General features: G+C 62.9%; 1 protein-coding gene across 3 annotated transcripts; it reads right to left on the bottom strand.

The window, feature by feature from the left end:
* Positions 1 to 88: 88 nt before the first annotated feature.
* On the bottom strand, positions 89 to 11,189 carry LOC119846996 (caM kinase-like vesicle-associated protein). 3 transcript variants are annotated; one of them, XM_038381337.2, is made up of 12 exons: positions 11,183 to 11,189; positions 9,476 to 9,549; positions 7,058 to 7,153; positions 6,311 to 6,442; positions 5,594 to 5,668; positions 5,174 to 5,312; positions 4,588 to 4,708; positions 2,410 to 2,485; positions 2,143 to 2,279; positions 1,491 to 1,569; positions 911 to 998; positions 93 to 561 (listed from the first exon to the last, which is right to left on the bottom strand). In XM_038381337.2, exons 3-12 carry the CDS (start codon positions 7,150 to 7,152, stop codon positions 391 to 393), a joined length of 1,113 nt encoding a protein of 370 aa, XP_038237265.1. In that variant the 5' UTR covers position 7,153; positions 9,476 to 9,549; positions 11,183 to 11,189; the 3' UTR covers positions 93 to 390. The 3 variants fall into 3 exon arrangements, with proteins under 3 accessions (XP_038237267.1, XP_038237266.1, XP_038237265.1); XM_038381338.2 differs by lacking the exons at positions 9,476 to 9,549; positions 11,183 to 11,189 and adding an exon at positions 7,256 to 7,494 and having other exon boundaries at positions 92 to 561; XM_038381339.2 differs by lacking the exons at positions 2,143 to 2,279; positions 11,183 to 11,189 and having other exon boundaries at positions 89 to 561; positions 9,476 to 9,660.
* Between the last annotated feature and the right edge of the window lie 132 nt (positions 11,190 to 11,321).

The raw sequence follows: 11,321 nt of genomic DNA, 5'->3' as shown, positions 1-11,321 counted from the left end.
TGGGGTCTAGCAGTTAGATCCTTCTCTCCCATCCTACTGCTCCAGGCTGTTCCTCGCCTGCCTTGGGGGGACGACAGAGGAAGAACTGACCATAAAAGCTTCCAGAGACAAAATCTCTGTTTATTTTGTTATTTCCAGGCTCCCTGTAGGGGCAGGGGGGACAAGATCAATTCCGCGCGGGGGGGGCAGCCTGGGATTTCTGTATTAAAATAGCATCTTCATAAAACATGCAGCTGGCCTGGTGGATGGACATGCACATCCCAGTGCCGTGGGCCGGTCCTGAGCTGGGGGCACGTTTGGGGACAGAGCCAGGTTGGGAGTGGGACCCGGGGCCTTTCCCCTCTAGGGGGTGCTGGGTCGGATCTGGGTGCATGGAGCTGTACAAAGGGGTTATTGAGTCTTTTCTTCTGTGGGCTCTGCTGGCTCACTCGGTCGCCCCGTGGTGGGGGGTTCTGTGGGGTGGGGCTCCTCCACCATCACCTCGGGGAGCGACATGGGGGGGCGGGCGCCAGGCTCCAGGGCACGGAGCCGCTGCATGAAGGTGGTGACTTGAATGGCCTTCTGTGGGGAGAGGGGAGAGGGTCAGAGAGTCCCACAATACACCCCTCACTGTCCCCCCACGGCACCCCCCAACACCCGGCCCAGCCTGCCAGGGGAGAGCGCCCCCTGCCCCACAGCACCCCCCCGCACCTGGCCCAGCCTGCCAGGGGAGAGCGCCCCTGGCCCAGCACCTCTCCCGCCCCACAGCACCACCCAGCCTCGGCCCTGACTGCCAGGAGAGAGCAACCCCTGCCCAGCCCCCACCCCGCCCCACGGCACCGCCCAGCCTCGGCCCTGACTGCCAAAGGAGAGTGCCCCCTGCCCAGCCCTCCACTCCATGGTGCCCTCCAATACCCCTGGAGAAACTCACCCGCCATTTGGCTTTGGCAAAGTTCTTCTCGATCTGGGCACAGACCCCCTCCTTGAGGTTCTTTTCCGAAGCCACATTGCCCACGATCCTGGGGGGTCGGTGTTGAGGGGTGTCCAGAATGGGGGAAGGATGCAGTGGGGTGGCCAGGTCGGGGTGGGGATCAGGGGTGGTGGATGAAGGTGAGATGGGGGAGGGGTGATTGGGGGGATGTGGGGTGTAGATGGGGGGGACGAGGATGATCGTGTGGGTGGGAGGCACAAAAAGACCCGGTGTGTGTGGGGGAAACATAGGCAGCCATTAGCCTGGGCTGTGAGGAGCAGTTTGGGGGGAGCTGACCCTGAACCAGGGGTGTCAGCTAAGGCCCTGCAGCAGAGAGCCGCCACCCTCCACCCCCTGGTCAGATGGCTCCATGTACCTCTCTGCCCCCCAGCTGAGAGTGAGTGACCCCCCTTCAACCTCCATACTCCCCCATGCCCACCCCCCACTTGCCTGCCCCTCCCCCCACTCATCCATCCCCCCACTCACTCGCTCTGACCCTCCCCCACTCACCTGCCCTGCCCCCCAGCCCCCCGCTCCTCACCAGATGTGTCCCAGGGCCTCCTGTGCCGTGATCCTCTGGTCCTGATCCACGTCCAGCAGCTGCGACACCAGCTTCTTGGCTGCAATGGGGGACAGGGGAGGGTCAGTGAGGGGTGAATGCCCCCCCATCCCAGAGTGGCAGGAACATGGGGGAAGAAGAGTGAGGTCCAGGGGGTCTCATCAGTGGGAGAGACCTTGTCACAGCAGGGTGGGTCGGCACTGTGGGGGACAGTGCAGGGCAGTGGGGGGCTGGGGACTCACCAGCAGGGGAGATCTCATCCCAGTGGGGGGGGGGTCGAAGCTGTGCGGGGCTGGGGACTCACCGGCAGGGGAGATCTCATCCCAGTAGTGGGGGGTCGAAGCTGTGGGGGGCTGTGGACTCACTGGCAGGGGAGATCTTGTCCCAGTAGGGGGGGTCGGGGCAGTGGGGGACTGTGGGGGGCTGGGGACTCACCGGCGGGGGAGATCTCGTCCCAGTAGGGGGCTCAGGGTAGTGGGGGGCTGGGGACTCACCGGCGGGGGAGATCTTGTCGCAGTAGGGGGGTCGGGGCAGTGGGGGGACTGTGGGGGGCTGGGGACTCACCGGCGGGGTGATCTCGTCCCAGTAGGGGGGGGTCGAAGCTGTGGGGGACTGTGGAGGGCTGGGGACTCACCGGCGGGGGAGATCTCGTCCCAGTAGGGGGGGTCGAAGCTGTAATCCCCAGCCAGGATCTGACGGAAGAGCTGCCGGTCCTGCCCCCGGCCGGACTCCTGCTCCGGCTCAGCGTAGAATGGGGGGTTCCCCGACAGGCTGCGGGGGAGGGGCAGTCAGGCGGGGTCATGGGGTCCCAGGGATACCCTAATGCCACTCCCCTGAACCCTAGCCATGACCCCCCCTGCCCTGACACCTCCCGACTCCCCGGGGCCCTAGCCCCACTCACAGGATGAAGAGGATAACCCCCACAGCCCAGCAGTCCACGGGGCGGCCATAGTGCTGGCGAGCGATGACCTCGGGAGCTGGGGGCAGAGAGAGACAGGGTGAGACCCCCAGATGCAACGGCGGGAGATGAGGTCAGAAGTGGGGGTGGGGCAGTGGTGCTCAGGGGAGGGTCCCATACCCAGGTACTCAGGGGGTGGAGGGGGGGTCATACCCAGGTACTCAGGGGCAGGGAGGGGGGCAGTACTCAGGGGAGGGTCCCATACCCAGGTACTTGGGGGGGTGGGGGGCCATACCCAGGGACTGCGGAGGGTACCCAGGTACTCGGGGCGATAGGAGAGGCCTACCCAGGTACTCAGGAGGATGGGGGGCTGTACCCAGGTACTTGGGGGGATGGGGGGCCCATACCCAGGTACTCGGGGCAATGGGAGGGGAGTACGCCGGTACTCGGGGGGGCATACCCAGGTACTCAGGGGGATAGGAGGCCGTACTCAGGTACTTGGGGGGGCGTATCCAGGTACTTGGGGGGGTGAGGGAATACCCAGGTACTTGGGGGGCAGGGGTCCATGCCCAAGTACTCAGGCATGAGGGGGATGGTACGCAGGTGTCATAAATATAAAGGGAAGAGTAAACACCTTTAAAATCCCTCCTGGCCAGGGGCAAAACCCTTTCACCTGTAAAGGGTTAAGAAGCTCAGGTAACCTCGCGGGCCCCTGACCAAGATGACCAAGGAGGGGACAAGATACTTTCAAAGCTGGAGGGGGGAGAAAACAAATCCTGTCCCTCTGTCCGTGTGGACAGAACAGGGCTGGAGTCTTAGAACTTGGCAAGGAATCTCACTAGATCTGGTTAGTTTCTGATTCCTTGAAATGGCTGAGAAAATAGCTGGGCTGGAGGGAATGGAGATTCCTGGTTTTGTGTCTTTTTGTCACTGAAGGTTTTGCCTAGAGGGATTCTCTGTTTTGAATCTGATCACCCTGCAAGGTAGTTACCATCCTGATTTGACAGAGGTGATTCTTTTACTTTTTCTTCTATTAAAATTCTTCTTTTAAGAACCTGATTGCTTCTTCAGCGTTCTTAAGATCCAAGGGTTTGGGTCTGTGTTCACCTAGGCAAATTGGTGAGGATTTTTATCAAACCTTTCCCAGGAAAGGGGGTGTAGGGTTTGGGGAGGATTTTGGAGGGAAAGAGGTTTCCAAGCAGGCTCTTTCCCTGTTATCTATTTGTTAGACGCTTGGTGGTGGCAGCAATAAAGTCCAAGGGCAAAAGGTAAAATAGTTTCTACCTTGGGGGAGTTTTAACCTAAGCTGGTAAAAATAAGCTTAGGGGGTTGTCATGCAGGTCCCCACATCAGTACCCTAGAGTTCAGAGTGGGGGAAGAACCTTCACAGCAGGTACTCAAGGGTGTGGGGGAATGGGGGCCATACCCAGATACTCAAGTGGGGGACAGAGGAGGCTGTACCCAGATACTCAGGGTGGGGAGATGGGGGCCATACCCAGGTCCTGGGATGTGATGGGGGGCCATACCCAGGTAATCACAGGGGGGCATACCCAGGTACTTGGGGGGAATGGGGGGGGCATATCAAGATACTTAGGGGGGCGTTCCCAGGTACTCGGAGGGATGGGGGGCCATACCCAGGTATTCAGGGGGGTATCCAGGTACTCGGAGAAAGGGTGGGCCATACCCAGGTACTTGGGGGGCATACCCAGGTGTTTGGGGGGAATGGGGACCATACCCAGGTACTTGGGGTGGCATACCCAGGTATTCAAGGGGATGGGGGGCTGTACCTGGGTACTCAGGGCCATAGGAGGGGCATACCCAGGTAATCGGGGGGGTACCTAGGTATTCTACGGGATGGGGGGGCCATACCCAGATACTCGGGGGGGCATACCCAGGTACTTGGGGCAATGGGAGGCCATACCCAGATACTCAGGGGGAGCGTACCCAGGTATTTGGGAGGAATGGGGGGGCCGTATCGAGGTACCATACCCAGGTACTTGGGGTGATGGGAGGGGTGTACCTAGGTACTTGGGAGGAATGGGGGGGGCTGTACCCAGGTACTTGGGGGGGTACCCAGGTATTTGAGGGGATGGGGGCCATGCCCAGGTACTCAGGGGGGTACCCAGGTATTTGAGAGGATGGGGGCCGTACCCAGGTACTCGGGGTGATGGGGGGACGTACCCAGGTACTCGGGCGTCCCACAGGGCTCGGTGATGGCTCCGTTCTCGAAGCGCGACAGATAGAAATCTCGGAGCACGACCTTCGCGTGGCTTTGCTGGGTGTGATAGACCAGGTTCTCCAGCTGGGGGGCGCACCGGGCGTCAGACCCCCTGCCAGTCCCACAGCACCAGCCCCACAGCGCCCCTTCCCCCGCCAGCCCTACACCGTCCCCTCCCCTGCAAGCGCCACACACCGCCCCCTCCCTTCCCACCAGCTTGCCCCACCACACTCCACCCCTTTCCCCACTCCCAGACTGCCCCTACCCCTTAAACCCCCACCTCACCCTCATGGCACAGAAGTGGCCACTAGGGGGGGATGTGAGCTAAAGAAACCAGCCAGCGAGCCTTGCTATGCATGAAACCTGGGGGCCTGGCAGCCAGGACTCCTGGGTTCTCTCCCCAGCTCTGGGAGGGGAGTGGGGTCTAGTGGCTACAGCGAGGCGGGCGCTGGGAGCCAGGATGCCTGGGTTCTCTCTGGCTCTGGGAGGACAGTGGGGCTCAGTGGATAGAGCGGGGCTGGGGGCAGCCCAGAGGCCTGGCTCCCTGACCTTGAGGTTGCGGTGCACAATGCGCAGGCTGTGCAGATAGGCCAGGGCCTCCAGCACCTGCCGGATCAGGCTGCTGGCGTCTCGCTCCGTGTAGCAGCCCAGGTCCAGAATCCAGTCGAACACGTCCCCGCCCGTCGCCCTGCAGGGGGTGGCACCGGGCTGGCTCAGCCCTGGGGGACCCCCGAGCTCCCCATGAGCCTGAAGCCCCCTGTTCCCTCCCTGGGGTCCCCTCCCCCCTGCTCCCAGCCCTGGGGGTCCCCCCATCCATATCCTCTCACTCCCCCCATTTCCCTCTGCTCCCAGGATGGGATCAGCCCCCAGCCAATCCTCCCCAAACCCTGGCGTCCCCCCACAACCATGGGACCCCCCACCCTGTTCCCTGCCCCAATGTCACCCCCGCTCCCAGGCCCCTGAACTCACAACTCCTGGATGATGTAAAATTCCCTGCGAGTCTCAAAGGTGTCGATCAGCTGGAGGATGTTGGGGTGACTCACCCTGGGGGGGGAGAGAAGAAATTGGGGGGTCAAGCAATTGGCACAGCTTCCTTCCTGCCCCCAGCTTGCCCTGCCCTGCCCTGCTGCTGGGAGCCCCCCGGCCTCCCCTCCCCCTCTGCAGAGGGATACCCCCCCACACCTGGCACAGCAGATACATGCGGGCTCTTGCCCAAAGAGACGCCCCAATTCCCACATGGCAATTCTGGCAAGCGCCAGGACACCCGAGCCTGCCACAGTTTCCCTCCGCCATGCACTGAGCACAAAGGGGAAGGACTGGCTGGAGGCCAGAGTCATTCACAATGGGAACCCCAGAGGCAGGGACACCCCCCTCCTCCTCACCCCTGGGCAGGGCGATGGGGCAAGGGCCCCCCCGAGCTGCAGAGCAAAGGGGAACAGTGCTGGGGGGGCCGACAGAGAGACACAGCAAGGCCAGAAATGTGCAACCACACAGGGATTTTCTGAAGGCCAGGCCTGCCTCAGTTTCCCCTTGTATATTGCTGTGCTACCCATCGGGTGCAGGAGGGGCAGGTGACTGGAGAAAGGGACTCAGGAGCTGCGATGCCGAAGGCTTTCAGGGCTCCCCGAGCCTGGGGCCAGTACTCCCGGCCCAGTTGCAAGGGTGGGGGTCGGCTCTGGCACATACATCTTCAGGATGAGGATCTCATTGCGGGCCGCCTGGCGAACCTTCCTGCCGTCCTTCTTCCGGAACCGCTTGCACACGACAAGCCGGTCGGTCCGGCGCTCACGGGCCAGGCACAGCTCGCAGAACTCCTTCCTGAAGGGATGGGCGGGGGAGACGTCACACAGCCCCCCGTAGCCAGCCCCCCTCAGCTACCCCTGTGTCCCACCCCCTCTGTAACCCCCCAACAGCTGCCCAGCACCCTGCTGCCACCATGAATTACTGGCACTACCCTTCCCAGCATAGCGTGTGCCTCAGTTTCCCCCCGCTGGCCAGTGTTCTGCGCAGCACGGCCCGGCCCAGGCAGACTCTGCTGCGCTGCGGGGATGGAAGTGGATCAGCCCACCAATAGAGGGGCCGGGGGGAGGCTGGGGGGGGAGCTTGGAGCACCCACGCGCCCCCCCTCCCAGATGTGCGACGCCAGGGCCTAGCTCCGTCCTGACGCCTGTCCCTGTGCTCAGCCAAGGGTTTCCCGCCCCATCTCCCCAGGCTCCCCACCCACTGGTAGAATTGAGAGGCCCTAGCCTGCCCCGTTTGTCCAAGTGCCAGATGTTTTGGGGGGGGCTCCCCTGGAGTCTGGTAAAATTACCCCCCTCCCCTGCCCAGCAGACAAGGAGACTGAGGGACATGAGCAAGCCGGGGAGTGAGTCACTGTGGGAGGGGGAGTCTTTGTGGCCAGGCTGTGGGGGGCAGCCCCCCCCAGATACTCACGCACTCAGCAGCTCCCCGATTTCATACTTGTCTGTGATGTCACCCACAGAGTTGTAGTTCTTCTCCTCCCGCAGCTGGAGACACCCCCACGGCATCCTGTGGGGGGAGGTGGGGGAATCAGACATAGCCAACACCCCCCACCCTGCCCTCCTCCCTGCGCCCTGCAGTCCAGCACCCTCCACACAGCCCCCCACCTACTTTCTGCAGCCCGGCGCTCCCCGCTGAGCCAGCCAGACCCTTTATCCTGGGGCTGGAACTCGCTTGCCAGAAACGGCTCCTTATGGGACCTGGCTGGGGGCAGCGCTGGGGCCCGTGGGATTCGGGACCTTGGCTCTCCTCGAAATTCCAACCGGGCTCCCATCACCTCCTGGCAGAGACTTGGAAGCCCCCTCCCAGAGCTGGGAAGAGAACCCAGGAGTCCTGGCTCCCAGCCCCCCCCCCCACCAGACCCCACTCCCCTCCCAGAGCCAGTTCCCCACCCAGGGTATCAAACTGATGGGCAGCCACTGCCTCCTGGGTTCTGATCCCAGCAAAGCCGGGCCCGGCTGGCAGAGCCAGTGACCCAGACAGTGGGATCCAGGGCTGGGTTGGCAGGGGTTGCGAGTCAGGAGCGAGGGGCACCGGCAGGGCTGGGGGGGCAGGGCTGGGCTGGCAGGGGGCTGCGGGTCGGGAGTGAGGGGCACCGGCACGGCTGGGGGGCAGGGCTGAGTGAGCAGGGACCCCCCTGCCTGCCACCCCCCCGCCCTGGGCGCTGAGCAGTGACAACCGGCTGGATGGTCCCAGACCCCTCCTATCACCACGGTAACCCCGAGAACCCCAGCCGTCACCATGGCAACCCAGCTACAGCAGCTTTAAGTCAACAGGAACCCGAACCTGGTGTAACCTGGCAGGGGGAGGGGCACCAACAACCCACACACAGACTGTGAGACCCGCACCGCACACCCGCACACACATGGTGACACATGCATCACACAACCACACATGCCACAACACACGCATTGCACAACCACACATGCTGCGAAACACGCATCGCACAACTGCACACACACTGCAACTCACGCACTGCACAACCGCAGACACAGTGTGACACACGCACCCCACAACCAGATACACACTGCGACACATACACTACACACCTGCACACACACTGCAGCACACAGAGCACAATCGCATACACAATGCGACATGCACCACAGAACCTCACACATACGCCCACAACTGCGCACATGCACTACAACTGTACACACACCTCGATGCACACAAGGCAATCGCACATACACATGCAGTGACATACGCACCATGCAAAGACAACCATGCGCACATACTGTGACACACACACTACCACCACACACACGCTGCAACATGCACCACAGCCAGGAGCGCACATTGCAACAGACAACACAGTCGCACACATGCACTGCAATACACACAGCAGACCCCAGACATGCACAGACATACACACAACACGAAATAAAGCCCCACACCACAGAACACGACCTGTGAAACAAACACACCATGCACCACAGTAACCACACAAACACCACAACTGCACTCAACACTCTGACACAACACCGCACACGGAACAGACACACAATGCACCTGGGCCACATCGTGCAAGTGCACAGGCGCAAAGCCACACACAACACATCATTGCAAACACGCAAATGGAAATAACAACACACTACATCTGGGCACCCCAACACAGTGCAGGGCCTGGCCCCTCCAGCAGAAGGCACCTACGCACACTCACACACAGAGCAGGGCAAAAGAGTCGGGGCAGAGGCTGAGAACTGAAAATGCCCAGATCACCTGTTGGCAAGTGAGAGCCACTTGCATCAGTGAGTAAAATCGGGGAGCTCTCCCCCCACACAAGTCCCCCACCAGCACCCGTCCCTGATGGGCCTGGGGAGAGTGCCCCCGCCCATCCCCCCACTCCACAGCATGGTGCCCCCCAGTGCCCAGCCCTGACTGCTAAGGGAGAAAGTCCCCTGCCCACCCACCCCCAATCCTGCTCCCTGCAGCATGGAGCCCCTGCAATGCCCAGCCCTGGGTGCCAGGGGAGAAAGGAAGCCCCCTGCCCAGCCCAGCCCAGCCCCGCAGCAAAGAGCCCCCTAGTGCTGCCCTGGGGCCAGCCCAGACCCCCTTTGCAGGGGGCCAGTCTTCAGCTCCTTCTAACTTTGCCAGACTTCACCGACTGGTTCCCTTCCAAGCAGAATGTGCCTAGAGCTGCCACCCCACAGAGACCACAGCAACCTTCCCACCATGTAACCGCCAGAACCCGCTCCCCTCCCAAGCCAGGGAGAGAACCCAGGAGTCCTGGCTCCCAGCTCCCTGCTCTAACCACTAGACCCCGCTCCCCTCCCCGAGCCGGGGAGAGAACCCAGGAGTCCTGGCTTCCCTCCCCTCCCCACGCCTTTCCTGGGGCTGGGTCCAGTCACCGCCGTCCGCGGGCGCAGGGGGCCATGTCCCGGAGCCCGGCTCCCGGCTCCTGCCTGCCCGGATCCGTCGGGGACTCTGAGCCCAGCCCAGCCCGGAGCCGCGCGGGGCGGAGCGCACGGGAGAGAGCAAGAGAAATAGGTCGGCAACAGGAGGGCGGGGGGAGCCAGGACTCCTGGGTTCTCTTCCCTGATACGGGTAGGGATGGGACTCTAGTGGTTACAGCGTGGGGGCCGCGAATCGGGAGTGAGGGGCATCGGCAGGACTCGGGGGGGCCTGGGCTAGCGGGGGGCTGCAGGTCGGGAGTGAGTGGCACTAGCGGAGCTGCGGGGGAACCCAGGGGTGGGTTATGGGGGGCTGTGGTTGCAATTGGGGGCACCAGCAGAGCCGCGGGACACCAGGGGTGAGTTATGAGGGGCTGCGGGTCAGGAGTGAGGGGCACTGGCAGAGCTGTGGGGGCCCCAGGGGCAGGTTATGGGGGACTGTGGGTCAGGAGTGAGGGGCACTGGCAGAGCTGTGGGGGCCCCAGGGGCAGGTTATGGGGGACTGTGGGTCAGGAGTGAGGGGCACTGGCAGAGCTGTGGGGGTCCCAGGGGTGGGTTATGGGGGGGCTGGCGTGATGGAGCCGTCGCCCCGCTGGGGGTTCGGTTCCCCATGAATATTGCAGCGTCTGCCGCAGACGCTGAGAGAAGGAAACGTCTCGCTGGGGACTTGAGAGTCTGCAACCTGCCCCCCCCCCCGCCCCAGCTCTTCTGGTGACCCTCACTCCCGGGCTCCCCGCACCCCCTCCCAGCTGTGCTGACCAGGATCAGGGTGACTCCACTTTGCTTGGCACAGGGGGCCTAGAATCCCCAAGGGGGGGGCTGTCCCCCAGCGCCCCACATGGGGTTAACAGAGACAAGCTCTACCCACCCCCCTCCAGGCACTGATTCCCACATGGCCCATCCCAGGATGTCTCTCACCCCCCAACCCCACAGCTACCTCCCTTGGCCAGGGCCAGGCCCGAGCCCGGGCAGCCTGGAGGTGGAGCAGCTGGGAACAGCCACAGGTAAGGCTGCACAGGGTGGCATGGCCGGTCCTGAGATGCAGCCACCGCTGGGGCAGGGCAACTAGGGAACAGCCCCCTATAACTCCGCTGGGGGACTGCTCGCCCCAGGCTGAGAAGCTATTTCTGGTGCTGTGAACAGGCAGCAGCAGCCGGCACTGAACGAGGGCAGAGCCAGTGGTGACGCACGAGGCCTTGTCTCAGAGAAATGACAGAACCTCTCCTGAGAGAAGTCCGGACTCCTGGGTTCTCTCCCCAGCTTGGGAAGGGGGGGGCTGGGAGGCAGGACTCTTGTGCAGTTGACTCTCACCGGCTCTTCATGACTCAGTTTCCCCCTTGGGAAAATGTCAGCTGCTCAAAACAGGGGGAGGAGCAGGGAGTGGGTCACACAGACAGCTGGCCAGGAGGGGCACCTGTAGAGACAGGAAGCTGTGGGGGGGGGGAAGCGTGCAGGGGGGCCAGGAGGTGTGTCAGCAGACGAAGGGGATGGTGGGGGACACACAACCAGCTGTAGGAGTGGTGCATGGCTGGCTATGGGGCGGGGAGGTGTAGGGTGGCCCAGACCACCAGCTGGGTGGTTCCTGGAAGTCCTACGTTGGCCTCACATCCAGTTCCAAAGAGCCGTTCACCCCAGCCATGGCCACCTCCTGCCTGCCCCCGCACGGTGCTCAGGGGACGGCTCACCCAGCACCAAGATGCAGCCACTTCTGGGGCAGGGTGGCTGGGGAACAGCCCCACAGCTGCGCCCATGGCAGAGGGCACATGGCTAGAGCCAGAACTTGG

The sequence above is a fragment of the Dermochelys coriacea genome, chromosome 23, assembly GCF_009764565.3.
Source record: "Dermochelys coriacea isolate rDerCor1 chromosome 23, rDerCor1.pri.v4, whole genome shotgun sequence".
Classification (NCBI taxonomy): Eukaryota; Metazoa; Chordata; order Testudines; family Dermochelyidae; genus Dermochelys; species Dermochelys coriacea.
Note: the sequence above shows the minus strand (reverse complement) of the source record. Positions and strands in the feature narration are given on the sequence as shown.

Coding starts and splice junctions, on each gene's coding strand:
- LOC119846996 (XM_038381337.2), bottom strand. CDS start 7,152: ATGCCGTGGGGGTGTCTCCAGCTGCGGGAGGAGAAGAACTACAACTCT. Junction 5,313..5,593: donor TTTTACATCATCCAGGAGTT/GTGAGTTCAGGG, acceptor CACCCCCTGCAG/GGCGACGGGCGGGGACGTGT. Junction 4,709..5,173: donor TTGTGCACCGCAACCTCAAG/GTCAGGGAGCCA, acceptor TGCGCCCCCCAG/CTGGAGAACCTGGTCTATCA.